Source organism: Balaenoptera physalus (assembly GCF_965194825.1).
Source record: "Balaenoptera physalus genome assembly, chromosome: 2".
In the NCBI taxonomy this organism is placed as follows: Eukaryota; Metazoa; Chordata; class Mammalia; order Artiodactyla; family Balaenopteridae; genus Balaenoptera; species Balaenoptera physalus.
This window is the reverse complement of record NC_138883.1, coordinates 130813651-130835645: the sequence shown is the minus strand read 5'-3', so window position 1 is coordinate 130835645 and position 21995 is coordinate 130813651. Positions and strand designations below refer to the sequence as shown.

The 21995-nt window shown below is 43.1% G+C and overlaps 1 protein-coding gene across 10 annotated transcripts in view; it reads left to right on the top strand.

Moving 5' to 3' along the window:
• Nucleotides 1-437: 437 nt before the first annotated feature.
• The window catches only part of PGPEP1L (pyroglutamyl-peptidase I like), a 63930-nt gene continuing 42372 nt past the window's right edge, over nt 438-21995 (top strand). For 2 of the 10 annotated variants that reach the window (XM_082448481.1, XM_082448474.1), the window contains exons 1-2: nt 475-568; nt 7446-7498. In XM_082448481.1, the coding sequence (XP_082304607.1) occupies nt 535-568; nt 7446-7498 (87 nt within the window). In that variant the 5' untranslated portion in view covers nt 475-534. Of the gene's footprint in view, nt 569-7445; nt 7499-10395; nt 10547-21995 lie in introns of all 10 variants that reach the window. The other 8 variants (XM_082448477.1, XM_082448476.1, XM_082448473.1 and 5 more) reach the window with 8 other exon arrangements.

Below are 21995 nucleotides of genomic sequence, written 5' to 3'. Positions count from 1 at the left end.
TCCTTTTTTTTAAAACATATTTTGCAAAATCGGTTTCAAGAGCTACCAAATTTCATCAAGCCAAGGTCTAAACAACACAACTTGTAAGGTCCCCACCATCCTGACTCGCTGGGGCTGTACGGGTTTCAGCACCTTTTAGCCCCCGTCCAATCCCAGTCCCAGGCAAACTGGGACAGTTGGTCGCCAGACTCGTGGCTCACGTCCGAACATACCGACCAACAAAATGACCCCGCCCCCAAGTGGCCAGAAAGACCCTGATGGCGCTCCGACCCTCTACTTTTCTGTTGCCGCAGCCTGTGCGTCCTGAGCTGGCTATTTCTGCTTTCGGAGGGGGTTGTCTTACACCCTCCCCCACGCCTACACCCCAGAGTCTTCAGTCTTTCAGGGCCCCCAAAACGCTGCGGGGCGGGGTGGTTGGGCCCCACCCCAGCGGGAGGCCCGCGACCAGCCGGGAGGGGCGCACGGCGCTCAGAGCGCCCAGGGCCGGGCCTCTGACCCGCGCAGGCGCAGAAGCGCGCTCCCAACTCCGGTTTCATGGATTCCCAGTCCAGCTGCGTGGTGGTGACTGGTAAGACGACTTTTCTGCTTTCCCACTTGCTGCTGCTTTTAGCCTGACCATGGAATGCGCACTTGCCTGATCCTGGTAATAAACAGTTCCCTCATGGGGAAAAAAGAGTGGCAACTGGTGGTTCCAATAATTCCAGATGGAGCTAACTTCCTGCTATGCCCTATTAAAAAAAAAAAAAACAGGGGACAGAGAGGCTTTTCTGTTTCTGTCCTGTCATTCACTTCAAGTAACTCTTGAATGGCATACACAGTAGGTGCCCACATGTGGCTTAGGCTCAAACCTTGTCCTTCAGCCCATCAGGGGGGAGGCAGAGGCTGGCGCCGGCTGTCCGAGTCTGGGGCCCATGTGGCATCCACTGGGGTACAGCTGCATAGCAAGGAAGGGGGAGCAGGGGACTCAGAAAGAACGGAGCCTAATAAGGCTGAGACAGTCCATCTACAGTGCCCACCCCGACAGGGGCACCTAGCTCCCCCCCAAAACTAGAGACCTTTTAGCCACCCAGGGAACTCTAAGCACCCTCTGAGAGCCACCAGTTAGAGACTTGGAACCCCAGAAGGTCAACTCAGAAGGAATGGTAGCCACCCACTCCTGCCTTTCACCAGCACATTCAAAATCAACCCCAGACACCCCCATTCGTTGTCACAGCTGGTCCCTGGCGGGCTTGATTTCTTCACAAAGCTCTTTATTTTTAGTCAGACACATTTGGCATATTTTAAGTTTTTTGAATTGTGTTGGATGAAGGAAACATTGAAGAGAAGCGTTCCTATGTGTGTGGAAAATTGAAAGTTACCTATCTTAATATTTTCAGACTATAATCAAACTCCTGTTAACCTTCTGAGAAAAAGAAAGTTCTTTCAAAAACCTTTTATCTCCCTTGTTCTCATTTGTGTTATTTTGGGTATTAGAGATTGGTTCAGATTACCCTTGAATTCCTAAGGAAACTGTACCCCTGATAAATGTGACACTTATCACAAATGAAATATGAATATTGAAGCACCAGGGCAAGCCTTAGACTCACATCAACCCCTGCCTCTGTCCTGTCAACTTGTGGTTTGCTGGCAAACGCTGGATTGTTTGATGAAGTACCTGATAATCAGCTGCGATTTGGGAATGCTCACTGGCTTCCAGAGTGTGGCCTTCTTTTATTAAAAATGCTCTGAGCTGCTAAGGGCAGTCTTTTCATTTAATTGGATTTGCTTCACGTGTAAATCTCACCAAGACAATTGGCACGTAGACAGATGGTGGGGGAACAAGGACTCTGACAGACTGCCTTAAGATCAAGACATTCGGACTGGCACCAATGACGATGGGAGAGTGAGAAAACCTGCCTCCCTCCAGAGGGCCTCTCTTGATTCCAAGAGATTTCTCCAGCCCCTTTTCACAAGTTCCACTCGAGGGCCTGCCAAGTTTTAAGTGTAAGGTTTGACCCTGCAAAACAAGAGCTTCAAACCTTCATTTGCTGAGTTGTTTTGCCTAATTGAAAATAGATAAGAAATGATCTGCATGCACTGATCTGAATATGATTCTAAAGCAGCATGTGATTTTTTCTGGTGTCACTGCATTTTTAGTATTCCTACAGTCATCCCAGGAGGTACCTGATTTCTCAGTGATTTTTCCTTAATCTCAGTATTTTCCTTTTTTTTCTTTTTTGCTCGGCAACTCCAGTCTTATTTATTCTATAAGATTCAAAGTCAGAAAACACCACTAGCTTCCTGGGACATCCTGTCCCACACTTTTCTATTCCCTGAGAAAGTTTTACCCTTTGTGAGTCAAACTTGCTAGTGCTCTAGACCCAGAGGTTCCAGAATTTCAGAGGCACAGCCCTCTCCAGAACTGACTCCTGCTCTAAAGACCTGAGGTCCGGGAGTTGGGGTGGAGGTGAGGTTTCAGAGGTAGGTATTTAATCATAGCTCCTCTCCATCTCAGAATCTGATGATTTGAGAAATATATCACGGGAATCAGATAGATGGAACTCAAAACCTCAGCTGGGTTCCAGGTAAAGCTGAGTTGGAGAATGCCACGTCTAGCTGCAGCCCAGTGCCCACCCTGAAGTGAGCCCACCAGACAGCGGCTGACCTCCCCTACAGGGGCCAGGCAGGAACTGTTGAGCTCTGCGCATGGGCCACACTGAAGGAGAGATGAAGGAAGAGGCCCCCAGGGTCCTGGTCCCTCGTCCTAGCCACACCATCCTAAAGGGCTTGTGATGGTTAATTTCATGGGTCAACTTGACTCGGCCACGGAGTGCCCAGATATCTGGTTAAACATTATCTGGATGTGTCTGTGATGGTGTTTTTGGAAGAGCTTGGCATTTGAATCGGTGAGCTCAGTAAAGCAGTGCCCTCTCCAGTGTGGGTGGGCCTCATCTAATCCATTAAGGGTCTGAATAGAATAAAAAAGCAGAGGAGGGTTGAATTCTCTGTCTGAAGGCATGATCTGGCACATTAGTCTTCTCCTGCCCTCAAACTGGTGCTCCTGGTTCTCGGGCCTTCAGCCTTGGACTGGAATTTACTCCACTGGCTTTCCTGGGTCTCCAGCCTGTAGATGGCAGACAGATCTGAGGACTTCTCAGCCTTCATAATCACATGAGCCAATACCTTATAATAAATCTCTTTCTATATATATGCAGATATATATATACACACATACATACCAGTACAGGCCTCTCAATTTCTGGAGAGAGAAATAGAGGCCTAAAGTACACATGAAATCTCAACATGGAAAAGTAAGGATAGGGCCCCTGACTGATAGGCACGGTGCCCAGGCAGGGGGTTTGGGGCTGAGAAATGGTGGCATCAAATGATCAGAGAGAATCAGGGCAGAGTGAGGGTCTAGCTGGAGCCCATCCCACGCTGCCCAGAGAGACAGTAAAAAAGGATTTAGCATTTGTTTAGCATCTACCAGCTTCTGGAAACAATACGTGCTGTACATGGCATTGTTTAATCTGTCCAGAGGTCCCAGGAGGTATGTAACTATAACAACAGTGAAGGAGAACGCTGACACTGCTTCCTGTGTTTGAGGCAGTATTGCAAATGCTCCGTTTTATTCATTTAATCTGCACAACAACCCTATTAGATTATTATAATTAGTGTGCATTTTACAGATGAGAAAATCAAGGCACTGAAGCTAAGTAACTTGCTCAACGTCACCCAGATGCTAAGTGGTGGGGCTGAGATGCGACAGCAGAAGCCTGAGCCCAAACACTGAGGTCTCTGACCACTCTTGGCTGCCGTTGGGCCACGGCCTGAGCTTTGGCGGGGTCACTGCATGGTGTGGGTGCCGTAAAAATAAGCAGCTGCAACACTGAAAGGGTGACGGTGTCCTTCTCCCCAGGCAGCAGGAAACGTTTCCTAAGCTAGTCCCAGAGGAGGTTTGCTGTCCTCCCCAAAGCAAAATTCTGTTTAACTGCCTTTTATTAGAAATCTTCATTGCAATTAAATTACATAATAGTACACAGTATAAGTAAGTGTTCCCAGTTCTAGAAACAAGCCCTTCCGTCCACACACCTCATCCAGAAGCCTCTTGCTCCTTCCCAGAGTGAGGCCTCTCCTGGGGCTCACCTTACCCAGGCTCACCCGCTCCAACCGCTCTGCCTCCTCCTCCCCCATGAAGTCCTGGGTCACCGCCACCTCCTCCAGGAGACTTCCCTAACCACCCCCACCCATCTTCTCCCTCCCCTCTGTATCTGATCCTAGTTGTTGTTCAAAGCCTTGCTATTCCAAGTGTGGTCCAAGGGCCAGTAGCATCAGTACCACTGGGGAGCTTGTTAGGAATTCAGAATCTCCAGCAGCACCCCAGACCTGCCCAATCAGATTCTACATTTTAATAAGATATACATGTGTATTAGCATTTGAGAAACGCTGGACCAAATCAAACACTTTTTAAAACTTCTAATTTTGAAATAATTATAGATTCACAAGAATTTGCAAAGAAATGTATAGACTGGTGCTCTGCATCTTTCACCCAGACTCCTCCAATGTTAACATCTTCAATATCAAAGCTAAGATACTGACATTGGTATAACTCAGTGTGTATGTGTGTGTGTGTGCACATGCATGCATAACTCTATGTGGTATTATCACATGTGTAGCTTTGTGTAACCACCACCGTCAAGATAAATAACTACCAACATCACAAGGCTCCTTTGAACTACCCCTTTATAGCCACACCTACCCTTTTCCCCCATCTCTGACTCCTGGTAACCATTAATCTGTTCTTCATCTCTATAATTATGTTTATAGATGTAAATTATAATTTACAACTATTGTATTGGGTTGGCCAAAAAATCCATTCAGGTTTTCCCATAAGAGGTTATGGAAAAACCCGAATGAACTTTTTGGTCAGCCCAGTGTAAATGGAATCATGCTGTATGTATCCTTTTGAGATTGCCTTTTTTTCACTCAGCATAATTCCCTTGAGGTTCTTCCAAGTTGTTTATACCAATAATTCCTTCACTTTTAAAGCAATTTTTTAACGACTTTATTGAGATATAATTCTCATACTATACAGTTCACTTATTTAAAGCATACAGTTCAATGGCTTTTAGTAGTCACAGAGTTATGCGTTTCTCAACACAGTCAATTGAGAATATTTTCATTACCTCAAAAAGAAACTCGACTCCCTAATCCTCATCCCACTCCCCTACTACACACACACACACACACACACACACACACACACACACACACAGAGTCAAGCTCTAGGCAACCACTAATCTACTTTCTGTCTTTATAGGTTGCCAATTCTGGACATTTCACATAAATGGAATCATACAGTTTTGTGGCTGGCCTCATTCACTGAGCATGTTTTCAAGGTTCATCCATGTTGTAACATAACACTTCTTTTTATTGCCAAATAATATGCCATTGTATGGGTAATACCATATTTTGTTTATCTATTCATCAGTTGATGGATACTTGGGTTGTGTCTACTTTTTTCTTTTCACTGCTGAGTAGTATTCTATGATCTAGATGAACCACAGTTTATTTAACCATTCACTCACTGAAGGACATTGAGGTGGTTTCTAGCTATGGGCTATTACAAATAAAGCTGCAGTGAACATTTGTGTACAAGTTTCTGTGTGAAAATAAGTTTTCATTTCTCTGGGGTAAATGTCCAGCAGTGCAAGTGCTTGGAAGTCCACCTTCAGTTTTAAAAGAAACTGTCAAACCATTTCCCAGAGTGGCAGTACCATTACATTCCCACCAACAATGTATGTGTGACCTAGTTCCTCTTCATTCTTGTCAGCTTTGGGTGTTACCGGTATTTCTATTTTAGCCACCCTGATAGAAGTGTAGTGACATCTTATTGTGATTTTATGGCTTTTTAAAAAAATTTTATTTATTTATTTTTGGCTGTGTTGGGTCTTCGTTTCTGTGTGAGGGCTTTCTCTAGTTGCGGTGAGCGGGGGCCGCCCTTCATCGCGGTGCGCGGGCCTCTTACTATCTCAGCCTCTCTTGTTGCAGAGCACAGGCTCCAGATGCGCAGGCTCAGTAGTTGTGGCTCACGGGCCCAGTTGCTCCGCGGCATATGGGATCCTCCCAGACCAGGGCTTGAACGCATGTCCCCTGCATTGGCAGGCAGACTCTCAACCACTGCGCCACCAGGGAAGCCCTCATTGTGATTTTAATTTGCATTTCTCTGATGGCTAATGATATTGAAAAGTTTTTCATGTGCTTATTTGCCACCTGTATATCCTCTTCGGTGAAATGTTTCTTCATGTCTTTTGCCCATTTTCTAACTGGACTGTCTTTTTTTTTTTTTAATTAATTAATTTTTTATTTTTGGCTGCGTTGGGTCTTCATTGCTGCGTGCGGGCTTTCTCTAGTTGTGGCAAGCGGGAGCTACTCTTCGTTGTGGTGCACAGGCTTCTCACTGCAGTGGCTTCTCTTGTTGCAGAGCACAGGCTCTAGGCGCGCGGGCTTCAGTAGTTGTGGCATGCGGGCTCAGTAGTTGTGGCTCGTGGGCTCTAGAGTGCAGGCTCAGTAGTTGTGGTGCATGGGCTTAATTGCTCTGTGACATGTGGGATCTTCCCGGACCAGGGCTAGAACCTGTGTCCCCTGCATTGGCAGACGGATTCTTAACCACTGCGCCACCAGAAAAGTCCCTAGACTGTCTTTTAAAGTTGAGTCTTGAGAGTTTTCTTATACATTTTACATACAATGCCTTTGTCAGATATGTGATTTACAACTGTCTGCAGAGTATCTTTTCATCCTCTCAGCAGGGTCTTTTGCAGAACAAAAGGTTTTCATTTTGATGAGGTCCACTTTATCAGTTTTGACTTTTATGGATCATGCATTTGGTGTCAAGTCTAAGAACTCTTTGCCTAACACTAGGTCCCAAGATTTTCTCCCTTTTTTTTCCCCAAAAAGTTTTATAAGTTTACTTTTTACATTTAAGTCCTTGATCAATTTTGAATTAATTTTTGTACAGTGCAGGCTGAGGGATCCATTTTTTTTGTCTATGGGTGTCTGATTTTTCCAGCCCCATTTGTTAAAAGGCTGTCCCTCTCCATTGAATTGCTTTTGCACCTTTGTTAACAAACAACTGGGCATATTCACATGGGTGTGTTTCTGGTCCCTCTACACAGCATGCATTTTAACTGGACATGTGTGCTCACACCTTCTTGAGCCCTCCTACTTGGCGGTGGATCAGCCCAACATTCCTTTAGGGGCCCCCTACAATGCCTCACACAAGAGGACTTGGAAAATGCTTCCAGATGGGCAAGGTTGCAAGCCTCCACAGGAAAGGGGGTGTGTGGAGTCCTTGATGGCCCAGGGAATCACAAGAGGTCCCTGAGGAGGTGCGGGGAACAGCACAGAAGCAGAGACACCTTGGCCCAAGGCGTGGCCTGAGGAAACCAGGCTTTCTTTGGTTTCAGGTTTCGGGCCCTTCCGGCAGCATCTGGTGAATTCCAGCTGGGAAGCAGTAAAGGTAAAAACCCTCTAAGCCCAGACCCAGGAGTGTAGGACCCAGCTGGTTCCTTCTGTGGTTCTGAGAAAATCCAGCACGCAGGCTCCTTGGTGACCAGATCCACACGGGAGGGGAGAAAACACACACTGGGTGCCCTGGGACACGAGCTAGCTTTTTGTTCTCGGGCTGTGACTCACCTGCCCATAGGGGGGCCATCTGGCTCAGTGGTAAAGAAAACAGACTAAAGGGACACCCCTGGGAAGGATGGGGAGTGGCCCAGGAAGGCTCTGCTGCCCTGAGAGCTGGGAACCCCTTCTGGCTGTGGAGTGTCGGGAAAGTCACTGCCCCCAGCCATGGTGTTCTCCTTCATGACATGGGGGAATAATAGTGCTGATGTTACAGGGTCGTTCTGAGGAGTAAAAGAGGTATGTGTGTGAAGCAAGTAAGTATGTAAGTCTGTAAAAACAGCTTTTTTAAAGCATAGCGCCTGGCACAGGGTAAGAGTTTAATACGTGGTTATAATTATAAACAACATGGCTTCATTTTTAAGAAAGCAGCCAGGAGAGAGCATGTCCTCAGACAGGGCGTGAAGAGGGGTCTCATCCGTAGAACAGAGCTCTCCTCCCTGAAGCAATTGCCCCACTCCTACCAGTCCCCACACGGTGTCATTTAGAGGCTCAGAGCACAGCTGGCTATTTATTCACACTTGACCATCAATTTCATGCTTCTGTTGGATCAAGCCAAAGGTAGGGTCTTGAGTCTGTTCTCAGAGTTACCCAGTCAAGCTGAAAATGCAGCAAAACCACTTGAATCGTGCATTTGCAGCCACTGTAGCATTCATTTTTTAGCCTGTCCACACAGATGTGGTCAAGGAAACTCTCCACTCTTGAGTTAGAACTTGGGTTTTTTTCAACCAGCAAAAAAACTCAGAGAACCCCAGACTCACTGCCAAGCCTCACTGCTGCACACAACATGCCAAAAGGCCAGGTCAGGGCTTTATGAGTTCCTGGGTGTTTGCAGCCAGTTCCTCGAAAAACAGGACTTTTTCTGCTGAATCCCAAACGGGCCCTGAGTCCTTCTTTTTGTGCCTCAGTTTTCTTATCTGTAAAATGGGAAGGTTGTGATGACTACAGGAATTAACACACATAAAGCCCTCAGAGCATGGCAGGGCAACTGCTGGTTCTCACAAATTTCATTCTTATTACTAAGAAGCTATTCTACCAGTCAGTTTTCTCAGTTGTGGGCAAATAGAATTGGACTTTGGAGATCCACACAGGAAATGGAATGAGGGAGGGGATTATTTTGTAGACTCAAGATTCACCAATAAAGCTGGAGAATCAGGGCAGAAGGGCAGAAACAGAAACAGGCTGGGGGTTTCCAGGAAGAGGTAGTAGAATGGCAAACTAGGTGCTCTGAGCGGCCCTTCCCCTGTAGATAAACTAGATAAGATAGAACTTCTGTGCATTGCTGGACACATAGTAGTAAAGGAAAGCCCATATACGTCATGCCATGCACATAAATACATCACACATACTCAGGGCTGCAGCCTGAGGGGGTGAGGGTCAGCACCCCCACCCTAACACACAAAAGGCAGGGGGGCACGTGCCATTATCAATATTGTTGTTAGCAAAAGGGATAGAATGAAACCAAGGCTCTTACTGTAAGCCAGACCCTTGAAAGGAGATCCTGTGGTCTCTAGCACCCCTGACTCCCAGCAAAGCATATGCAATTTCTCTTGAGGATTTAAAACCTCAGATTTTCCACTAAGATAAACTAAGATAAACTAAACATTTATTTCCAATCAAAGATCACCAAATATTCAAAGAAACAAACTACCCTGAGTAAGAATGAGCAGAAGCAGATTTAGAACCTCAAAAACTTGAGGTTCTAAATCATTCTGCTAGATATTATCAGAAAATAGCATAATTATATATGGAATGTTTGAAGAAGTAATGATAGAATCACAAAAACTAAGCAAAAACTATCAAAAGATAAGGCAAATTGAAAAAGGGAGTAATAGAGCTTATAGAAATTTAAAACACAATTGTTGAAGTGAAGAATTTAACAGATGACTTAAAAGACAGTTTAGAATTATGCTAAGTGAAAGATGCCAGTCACCAAAGACCACGTATTGTATGATTACATTTAGATGAATGTCCAGATGAAGCAAATCTATTGAGACATAAAGTAGATTAGTGGTTGCCTAGGGCAGGTGAGTGGGGGATTGGGGGAAATAGGTAGTGACTGTTAATGGGTATGGGTTTTTTTTAGGGTTGATGAAAAGGTTCTAAAATTGACTGTGGTGATGGTTGCACAACTCTGTGAATATACTAGAAGGCAACGAATTATAGACTTTAAATGAGTAAATTGTATGGTATGTGAAATACATGTAAATGGCAGTTTAGAAACAGATAAGAAAAATTAATGAACTAGAAGATAGCTCTGATGATATTGTTTAAAGGGCAGCATAAAGAGATGGACAAGGAAATGAAAAAAGAAATTAAGAAATATGGATAAAAAAAATGAGATATTTGAACATATGTTTATTTGGAGTTCCATAAGGAGAGAATGAATGAAATAAAGCACTAGCCAAAGAGATAATGGTTGAGACTATTGCAGAATTGGATGAAAGACATAAATCCACAGAGATAAGAAGTATAAAATACACCAAGCAAAAACAAACAAAATCAATACATATACACATCATAGTAAAACTGCAGAAAACCAAAACAAGGAGATTTGAAAGTAGTCGGGGGAAAAGACAGGTCACCTACAAAAGACAATACAATTAGACTGAGAGTAAATTTTTCAAAAACAACAATAAAAGCTAGAAAACAGTGGAGTAACATCATCAAAATGCTAGAAAAATATTGTCAACCTGAAATTGCTTACCCAGCAAAATTATTTTTCAAAACAAGGATGAAATGAAGCAAGCATAAAAGCAAGCATCAAGAGTTTACTACCAACAGGCACAACCCTAAAGGAACATGTAAAGGATATCGTTCAGAAGGAAGGAAAATTATCCCAGAAAGATGGTGTGAGATGCAAAGAGGAATTGTGAGCCCAAAGGTAAAATCTAAACTAGCATTATTTTTTAATAATGATAATAATAATAAATGGCTAATTGTAAGTTTAAAAATAAAGGATTGAACTAAAATATAGGACAATGAAGGCATAGAAGTTAAGAGGAGTGATTGAAGTATAAGTCTTCTAAGGCCCTTGTATAGACAGGCATCCTGATATCAAATTCAGACTTTGTTAAATTATATATATTTATATTTATATATAATATATATATTAATTGACGTATAGTTGATTTACAATGTATTAGTTTCAGGTGTACAGCAAAGTGATTCAGTTGTATATATGTATATATATAGCTGAACATATATATATATATATATATATTCTTTTTCAGATTCTTTTCCATTATAGGTTATTACAGGATATTGAATATAGTTCCCTTTGCTATATACAGTAGGCCATTGTTGTTTATCTATTTTATATATATAGTGGTGTGTATCTTTTAATCCCAAGCTCCTAATTTATCCCTCGCTGCCTTTCCCCTTTAGTAACTGTAAATTTGTTTTGTCTGTGAGTCCATTTCTATTTTATAAATAAGTTCATTTGTATCATTTTTTTAGATTCCACATATAAGTGATATCATGTGATATTTGTCTTTCTCTGTCTGACTTACTTCACTTAGTAGGATAATCTCTAGGTCCATCCGTGTTGCTGCAAATGGCATTATTTTATTCTTTTTTATGGCTGAGTAATATTCCATTGTGTATATGTACCATATCCTCTTTAACCATTCATCTGTTGGTGGACACTTAGGTTGTTTCCGTGTCTTGGCAATTGTGAATAGTGCTGCTATGAACATTAGGGTGCATATATCTTTTTGAATTAGAGTTTTCGTCTCTTCCGGATATAGGCCCAGGAGTGGGATTGCTGGCTCATATGGTAACTCTATTTTTAGTTTTTTAAGAAACCTCTGTACTGTTCTCCATAGTGACTGCACCAATTTATTCCCACCAACAGTGTAAGAAGCTTCCCTTTCTCTACACCCTCCCCAGCATTTATTATTTGTAGACTTTCTGATGATGGCCATTCTGACCGGTGTGAGGTGGTACCTCATTTTAGTTTTGATTGCATTTCTCTAATAATTAGTGATGTTGAGCATCTTTTCATGTTCCTGTTGGGCATTTGTATGTCTTCTTTGGAGAAATGTCTATTTAGGTCTTCTGCCCATTTTTTGATTGGGTTATTTGTTTTTTTGATATTGAGCTGTATGTGCTGTTTGTATATTTTGAAAATTAATCCCTTGTGGGTTGCATCATTTGCAAATATTTTCCTCTAGTCTGTAGGTTGTCTTTTCATTTTGTTTATGGTTTCCTTTTCTGTGCAAAAGCTTTTAAGTTTAATTAGCCATTTGTTTCTTTTTGCTTTTATTAACATTAGGAGATGGATTCAAAAAATATATTGCTGCAATTTATGTCAGAGAGCAATATGCCTATGTTTTCCTCTAGGAGTTTTATAGTATCTGGTCTTACAATTTATAGTGTCTGGTCTTATATGGTCTTTAATCCATTTTCAGTTTATTTTTTTATATGGTATTAGAGAATGTTCTTTTTTTCTTTTCTTTTTTTTTTCAGCCGCACCGCACAGGTGGCATGTGGAACTTCCCCAGCCAGAGATCAAACCCACACCCCCTACAGTGGAAGCATGGAGTCTTAACCCCTGGACCACCAGGGAAGTCCCAGGAGAATGCTTTAATTTCATTATTTTACATGGAGCTGTCAAGTTCTCCCAGCACCACTTATTGAAGAGACTGTCTTTTCTCCAGTGTATACTTTTGCCTCCTTTGTTGTAGATTAATTGACCATAAGTGCAGGGGTTTATTTCTGGGCTTTCTGTCCTGTTCCATTGATCTATGTGTCTGTTTTTGTGCCAGTACCATACTGTTTTGATTAATGTAGCTTTATAGTATAGTATGAAGTCAGAGAGTATGATTCTTCCAGCTCCATTCTTCTTTCTCAAGATTGCTTTGGCTATTCAGGGTCTTTTGTGTTTCCATACAAATTAAAAAAAATTTGTTCTAGTTCTGTGAAAAATACCATTGGTAATTTGATAGGGATTGCATTGAATCTAGATTGCCTTGCGTAGTGTGGTCATTTTAACAATATTGTTTCTTCCAATTCAAGAACATGTTATATCTGTCCATCTGTTTGTGTCATCTTCCATTTCTTTCATCAGTGTCTTATAGTTTTCTGAGTACAGGTTTTGTTTCCTTAGGTAGGTTTATTCCAAGATATTTTATTCTTTTTGATGCAATGGTAAATGGAATTGTTTCCTTAATTTCTCTTTCTGATCTTTCCTTGTTAGTGTATAGAAATGCAACAGATTTCTGTATATTAATTTTGTATCCTGCAACTTTACTGAATTCATTGATGAGCTCTAGTAGTTTTCTGGTGGTATCTTTAGGATTTTCAATGTATAGTCATTGCAAACACTGAAGTTTTACTTCTTCCTTTCCAGTTTGGATTCCTTTTATTTGTTTTTCTTCTCTGATTGCTGTGGTTAGGACTTCCAAAACAATATTGAATAAAAGTGGGAAAGAGGGGCATCCTTATCTTGTTCCTGATCTTAGAGGGAATGCTTTTAGATTTTCACCATTGAGTATGATGTTCGCTGTGGGTTTGTCATGTATGGCCTTTATTATGCTGAGGTATGTTCCCTCTATGCCCACGTTCTGGAGAGTTTTATCATAAATGGATGTTGAATTTTATCAAAAGCTTTTTCTGCATCTATTGAGATGATCATATGGTTTTTATTCTTCAGTTTGTTAATGTGGTGTATCACATTGATTGATTTGCAGATATTGAAAAAATCCTTCCATCCCTGGGATAAATCCCAATTATATATGTGCGGCAAAATTTCAAGAGTAACTATGAAAGAGTAGAAATAGAGTATATGGTTTCCAAGAGAGCAGGGAAACAAAACAGAATAAGAAAAAAAATGAACAAAACTTTAATCAGAGGGACCAAAAAATCACCCCATAGGAAACAAGGTAGATGAATACACTGTTGCCGTCCAGCTGAATACTAGTTATTGTAGCTTGTCCCAATGGCACTGGCTGCTGCATACTCCCAGTGGCATTATTGTTACCCTGGGAAGATGGATGTTTCTTCTATCAGAGAGATTTGCTCCTGATTCAGAGTCAAAGATGAGTGCACCTGATTGGTTGATCCTGCCCTGGCCACAGTGAGACTGACCTTTTCAGCATTTGTGGGGGGAGCCAGGCTCTATCTTCCACCAAGACCCCAATGTTAGGGGTTGCCCCAAATCAGAGGAAGGCCAAAGAAATAACAGTGTTGATATGGATATAAAATATTAAGTCAACTCTTCTTAGTTCAACCTATATTTATTCAGTTCCTGATTTGGAAGACAGTCTACTAACACATGAATCTCTTCCTGTTCCTATTCCACCCCAGCCAGGTGTACTGCAGTACAATTCTGACACTAACCCCCTGGAGTACACACAGACTTCACAGATTAAGGGCAAAGTTCTCCACAAGAATGCCCCCACTTCAGACACCAGCTGCATTTCAGGGGTCCTCAGGTCACCTGTGCTTTGGGAAAATTCGGGAATTTTCATGACCCCCACAGTTTTGATAATTTGCTAGAATGACACACAGAGCTCAGAAAAGCACTAAACTTACAATTTTTTAAAAATAAAGGATACATATAGGTTGAATTCTGGATGGGTCCCAAATGCAGAAGTTTCATGCCCTCTCCCCATGGCACATCAATGCATTCATCAACCAGGAAACGCCATGGAACCTCCACATGCAGAGTTTTTATTGGAGTTTCATTGTGTAGGCAAGGTTGGTTAAATCACTGGCCATGTGATTGAACTCAGTCTCCAGTCTACTTCCCCTCCCTGAAGGTCAGGCAGCTGAAAGTCCCCACCATCTAATCATGTGGCTGGTTTTTCTGGTGACCAGATCCCATCCTGCAGCTATCAAGGGACCACCATGAGTCACCCCAGCAGCATAACAAAGATACTCCTGTTGCTCCAGAAATTCCAAGAATTTTGAAACTCTCTGCCTGGAACTGGGGACAAAGACCAGATATACTCTTTCTCATATCACAGTTCCCTGGAGGGGTTCCTGTGTAGGGAGAGGAGATGGCTCATGAATAAGATAGTTATAACCCAAAGCAGATTCTGAGAAGTGCTACATTATGAGACTCTGAAGAGGAAAAGATTAATTCCATTCTGGAGAACGTATGAAAGAAAGGAACCTAAACCAAAGTGAGAAAAAGCTGCACCCCTGGGAGGTCACTGGGAAGGCCATCTGGTGGAAGCAGCAGTGAAGGACAGGGTACATTCTGGCAAGAGGGAATAAATTCTCTAAACCACCATGCTCTGGGTGCTCCAGACACTTCATGCAGAGTGGCTTGCTGAATTCTTGCTACAGTCCAAAGAGGTCGATACTGTTATTCCCATTTTGCAGGTGAGGAAATGGGTGCTCAGAGGTTGGCTATCTGGCCTGGGGACATGTGCCATGAAATGGCCATGCCTAGATTCCAGTCTCAGGTGGTCCTGCTGAGTGAAGTCCAGGTCCAGCTCACTTGCCTCGCTCTTCCCCTGGGGGAAAATAACACTTGGTTCAGAAGAAGAGGACCTCTTCCAGCACAAGGATGGCTTTTAGGGAATTCCCTGGCTGTCCAGTGGTTAGGACTTGGTGCTTTCACTGCCGGGGCCCAGGTTCAATCCCTGGTTGGGAAACTGAGATCCTGCAAGCCGTGTGGCATGGCCAAAAAAAAAAAAAAAAGGAATGGCTTTTAAACTTCCTAGAACTCAAGATATATCAAGACCCACTACCCATGACCCAGCGGTGAGCAAAGTGAGGCTATTCACCCAAATGCCTCAGCCCTACATCCACGTCATCATGGCTGGCTTTCTGCCATGAGTTCATCTTTGCCGTCTTTGAAGCTCTCCCACCAGTGCCTGAGACACAGACAAGATGATCTGCTGCTTGGTCTTCTTGCTCACAATGTGACCAGAACAGAAACCTTCTTACCAGCTGATGAGGAAGCAAACCCAAGCCCAGCTTCAGTGCCCTCTGCCACCCATTTGCCTTCTCCACGGGTCCCTGCTATCCATCTCTAGCTTCTGCTTTCTCCTTCTTTCTGGTGTTTTTCTCCAGGGCAGAGGCACTGGCAGTCTCTTTTAAGGCTACTTCACTCTCAATCCTCAGACCAGGCTCTCTTCCTGCACCATCTACGGTTATTCAGTGTCCTCCACTAATGTGTGTGTAGACTCCGCTCAGTGTTAGACCTTCTGATCCTGGTTTGGGACTTCCCTGGGAGTATCCACTGAAAGTGCCAGCATATGGCCAACAGAGCATCTGTTGTAAGGCTAATCATCTAAGTGGGGTATTAAGACAAAGGTCCAAGCTAGTTCAGATATATACATTGGACCCATTATACAGATATAGAAACAGGCTTAGATGGGCTAAATAATGCACAAGAGGGCACACACCTCCCAGAGTCAGTGTAAGCAGCACACTGTCTGTGGGGACTGGCATCAACATACCCCCATCCCCATAGAGGGCCTGGCCTGAAGCAAGCCTTCCAGTGGCTATGTGTTGACTGGATACATGAATGATTGTCATTCTTTTCTATCCTCCTGCATCCTCCCACTGGAAGTCAACCTTGTGAATACCATGGCAACGTCTCATGAGTACCTACTCCATGCCAGGCATTGTAAGTGGGGATGTATGAAATGATAGAGAGGGAAAAGAGTGCAGTTCTACACTCAACAGCATTTCACCTCTGAGATGATTGCACCTCTAAATAATAACTTGAATGCATTTTTGTTGTGGTTGCTCTTAAATGGGAGAAGATTGTTTTAAAAAGAAGGAAAATGCAGAAAAATAATATAAATACTAAAAGTTCCCAATGAACAAAGGCATCTCCTATAAACTCCCAGAAGGGTGACTTAATGCTGTTTACCAACAGCATTTACCAAAGACTTTAACACTAGGCTGGCCTCTGCTGGGCACCCTGCCCTCCCCAGTCATAAGCCTCATCCACTGACTGATGCAATGGCTGAGCATTATCTCCTGGTTTCTGAACACTTTCATTTTGGAGCCAGTACCACCTCATATTCTTTCAAAAGAAATTATGTCCTGATCTCTTTTAGAAGTGCCTGAGCCTGGAAAGGCAGCAAATAAAACAAGGGTTTTGTAAAACACACCCTGGGTCAGTTGGGCTAGGATATTATATAACTGCACTTAAAATAAACCCAGCCTGGGGGGCCAAGAGGTCAGAGCTCTTGCCAGATTTGATCAACTTGATATGCAGAATAACTTCTCTATACTCCAAAGATGAGGTGGCTTTGTGCCTTTATTACATGTTGCTTTAAGAAAGCATAATAATAAAGAACAAAAGGCAGTGAATCAGAAGAGAAAAAGAAGCACCAAGCTGAAGAATGCTTTAGAATGAAGGATGAGTTGTGCAGACCACACTCAGGGACAGGCAGGTAACTGCTTGCCTTTCCAAGTAGAAGTAAATTGTTTCTTTTGATTCTGCTTTATTTTCTCTCCTAAAATCCCATGATAAAACTTTTTCCAACCTAGGGGAAAATGGACCATATGTATGACAGACAGTTTTGGACATTTTTCCAGTCTGGCCCGCAGTGGGGTTTGTTTTGTTTTCTTGATTAATACGGGAAGGCCTGGGATAAAAGTCACCAGCATGAGGATACAAGGAGACCCCAACATCTCCCTGTAACGTGCAGGGACCTCACCTGTGATAGCAACCAGCTCAGTGCCAAGCATTTCCGGGGCAACCGCTTGGATGGGTTGTGTGGAATTTGACCTCGAAGGCTGGATAACCCCAACTCACTTGAACCCTTTTTCATGATTTCTTACACCTCATTTCTTTAATCTGGTGACTGTGTAGTGTGAACCCATCTTATGGGTTGGAAGAGAAGTAGCCATATTACTGTCCCCAGTTCATGCTGGCCCCTGTACAGCCTGATGTAAGACTGTCCTTGCATCCTCATTTTGAAATGGCACAAGGATATGGGGAATATGTGAGCCCATGACGAAGAGCCTGGCCCTGGGCAGAAGGCTTGCTCCCATAGCAGTGGGAGCCCACCCAAGCAGCCTGGCTGCAGGGGGCCCCCGAGGATGAGGAGAAAACCCACACCTCGGTGGAGGAAGCTCCTCCCGGTCCGTGTTCATGAGGAGTGTCTGCTGTAGCTTCACAGCCCTCCCTGTAAACCGTGCTTTTATTAAGCACTCAGGCAAATGCATTTAGTCTGCTTATCTGGAGGAAAACCTGCCATTTACAGACAAGTGAGTCAAATGAAAAAGCAGAGTAAGATCTTTTAAAATGACACCAGCACCTTTCCAGGGCCTTACTGGGGGTCCCCCTACCCCCACCCCTGCCCCCAGCAAATGTGGAGTCCTCAACTCCCTCCCGGTGCCAAAGCAGAGCAGACTCTCTGACTGGTGTCCTGTGTGTTTGTTTTAAATTATGTTTTTTAAAAAAATACATTGAGATGTACAGAAAAGTTGTGAAGATAGTACAGAGAGTTCCCATATACACACCCCCCCCCACCACCAGTTTCCCCTATCATTACACATCATACATTAGTATGGTACATTTGTCACAATGAATGAACCAGTATTAATATATTATTATTAACTGAAGTCCATAGTTTATTCAGATTTCCTTAGTTTTCACCCAGCATCCTTTCCCTGTCCCAGGGTCCCCTCCAGGATGGCACACTACACTTAGTCCTCATGTGTCCTTAGGCTCCTCTGGTCTTTGACAGTTTCTTAGAGTTTCCTTGTTTTTGGTGGCTTTGACAGTTTTGAGGAGTACTGGTCCGGTATTTTATAGACTGTCCTTCAATTGGGATCTGTCTGATGCTTTTCTCATGATTAGACAAGTAGGTTTGTGGAGGAGGAGTACAGAGGTCAAGTACCATTCTTATCCCATAATATCAGGGGCACATACTGTTGACGTGACTGATCACCATTGATGCTGACCTTGATCACCTGGCTGAGGGAGTCCTTCCCAGTTTCTCACTGTAAAGTTGCTTTCTCCCCCTCTTTATACTTCACTCTCTGGAAGGAGAACGCTCTGTGCTGCTCACACTCAAGGAGTGAGGAATTATGCCCCCTTGAGGACAGAGTATCTCCATAAATTGTTTGGGATGCATCTGCTTGGAAGATTTGGCTCTTCCTGCCTCACCGGTTTATGTATTTATGTAATCATTTCTTTATGTCAGTATGGACTCATGGATAATTATTTTATACTTTGGGTTATGGCTTGCTTCCTTATCAAAGTCCATCTTCTCCTGAAACCTTTCCCACCTCCTATACTATCCCTGCTTACTAACACACCTCTTCCAAGGGAAACACAAGATCCCACATTTCATTTTCCACCATTGAAAGTTAGACTAAGGTGGGCACTTTTTTTAATTAACTTCATTCCTTTTATATATAAATCTGCTTGGGACTTCCCTGGTGGCGCAGTGGTTAAGAATCTGCCTGCCAGTGCAGGGGAGATGGCTTCAATCCCTGGTCCGGGAAGATCCCACATACCGTGGAGCAGCTAAGCCTGTGCACTACAACTACTGAGCCTGCACTCTAGAGCCCGTGTGCCACAAATACTGAGCCCTCATGCTGCAACTCCTGAAGCCCACGTACCTAGAGCCCATGCTCCATAACAAGAGAAGCCACTGCAATGAGAAGCCCACGCACCGCAACGAAAAGTAGTCCCCGTTCACCGCAACTAGAGAAAGCCCGCGCACAGCAACGAAGACCCAATGTAGTCAAAAAAAAAAAAAAAAACTGCTTGTACTCCTGTCCTTATCACATCACTTATCATATTTCATTGATGCAAAGAGCCACTTCCATTTTTTTAAACAACATTTTGGCATCCTGAAATCAGACGAATCTTACAGTCAATTCTATCTTATGCTTTGTTACAGTCGAGCAGAGCTTTTGCTTTCTTGGTGGTTTATACAATAATGCTTTGCGTTCACTCTCTGGGCTCAGATTTGATGAAATACATCATGTCCTTTCTGGATTACACACTCTGTCAGCATAGGAAACACTCTGGCCTATTTATCTTGCTCTGTGGAATCCACACCAGAATCCTGAGGGCATTAGGGTTGTATTTGTGTTGCCATAAATAGGATGAAAATATATCCTGCAACACACACAGTCTAACACCAGAGAAAAGTACACAAACAAGTGTGACCCTGGAGATCAGGCAGCAGAATGTCAGCTTGAACTGGGATTCAAAGGCAACCCTTAGCTCCTCTGGGGAGGGACAGAGCTTTTGGAGAAACAAACAAACAAAAGAGGCTATTAGCAATGGTTTTTCTCATCTTCATCCTCACATTCACATTAGAAGCACGTTTCACATTTTGAAAAAACGTTGGCATTACATTAGGGATGCTACACCTGGGATTCCAAAACCCATGGAGGCCCTCGTGGGCCTGAAGGTTGCGAACCAATTTGAGACACAATTGATGGGTCCCAGGCCTCTGAACTGACATCTAAGCACAGGTAATTACGCTGCACCCCTGACCAGCCTTGGTAAGGTAGCACTTCTCTGGGATGCTCCTGACTCTCCCAGCTTTGGGTCCCACCCCCCTCACAAGCTGCACCTTCTCTCTGGGCAGGAAGATGTGCTGATGCAGTGTTTCCTCTCTCGCAGGCATTTGCAAAAAGATCTAGACAGGGACTGTTGAACCCAAAGCATCTATGGAGGTGAGATTTCAGGCCCTGGGTTCCACAGAGATGGGGATATGGCTGGGGAGCCGTAAGATGCATTCGGGGTAGCAGTCCTCAGGCAGCATCCTGGCTGGGGTCATCCTCTCTTTTGCCCATTGTAAGATCATTCCTATCCGTTATCCGTCTTGGTAACTATGTTCTGAGAGCTCATAATTTGGAGACAATTACATAGTAAGCAGCCAGTTAATCGAGACGACATAGCCCTAAACATTTTTGTTGTTGTTGTTGTTGTTGTTGTATCTATTTATTTATTTATTTTTGGCTGCATTGAGTCTTCATTGCCGCACGTGGGCTTTCTCTAGTTGTGGCAAGCGGGGTCTACTCTTCGTTGCAGTGTGCAGGCTTCTCATTGCGGTAGCTTCTCTTGTTGCGGAGCACAGGCTCTAGGTGCACGGGCTTCAGTAGTTGTGACACAAGGGCTCGGTAGTTGTGGCTCACGGGCTTAGTTGCTCCACGGCATGTGGGATCTTCCTGGACCAGAGTTCGAACCCGTGTCCCCTGTATTGGCAGGCAGATTCTTAACCACTGCGCCACCAGGGAAGCCCAGCCCTAAACATTTATGCCACTAATAACAGTGCCTCCAAAATACCTGAAGCAAAAACTAATAGAACTGTAAGTCCTATTATTCCACAATTATAGAGATCTTAATATTCCCCTTTCAATAATGGATAGAACACATAGATAGAAAATCAGCAAAAAGATACAGAAGACTTAAACTATCAACCAACTTGACCTAATTGACATTACAGAACTCTCCACCCCAAGCAGAATACAACTCTTTTAAGTGCATTTACCAAGATAGACCATATCCTGAGTCATACGACAAGTCTGAATAAATTCAAAAGAATTCAAGATATACAAAGTATATTCTCTGACTGCAGTGGATTTAAATTAGAAATCAACTACAGAAAGATATCTGAAAAATCTGCATATATTTGGAAATTAAATAATACCCTTCTAAATGAGCAATGGATCAAAGAAAACATCAGAAGCAATATTATAAAGTCTTTTGAAATAAGTGAAAGTGAAAACACAACATATTAAAATTTGTGGCATATTGCTAATGCAGAACTTAGGGGGACATTTGTAGCACTGAATGACAATATTAGAAAAGAAGAAAGGTCCCAAGTCAGTGAACTCAGTTTCTACCTTAAGAAACTAGAAAAAGAGCAAATTAAATCCAAACGAAGGAGAAAAAAACGAAATAATAAAGATCAAAGTAGAAATCAATGAACTAGAGAACAGAAAGATAATAATGAGAATCAAAGAAACCAAGAGCTGGTTCTTTGAGAAAATCAATAAAATTGATAAACCTCTAGCCAGAGGATCAAGAAAAGAGAGAGCGAGAGAAAGAGAGAGAGAGCATAAGTCCTGTTAATTTTTAAATTCATTTACCACTGCCTGGCTTCTAGCCCTGGTTCCACATTCAAGCTACTCCCATCAAAGTCATTAAAGACCTCTTTTTCTTTGCCATTTTACTTGACCTCCCTGGGGTCCTAATAATCTTTATGATAGACACAGTATTGTTATTGTTCCCATCATACAGGTGAGGAGACTGAGGCCCAAGCTGACCAGATCCTCCTTTCTTCTCCCCTTCTTGGCTCGAAAGGTTGCTGTTAGGATTTAATCAAATAAAATAATAACCTGTAAAGTTTTAGCTCAGCTCATATCCTTACTAGTTCCTCAAAGAT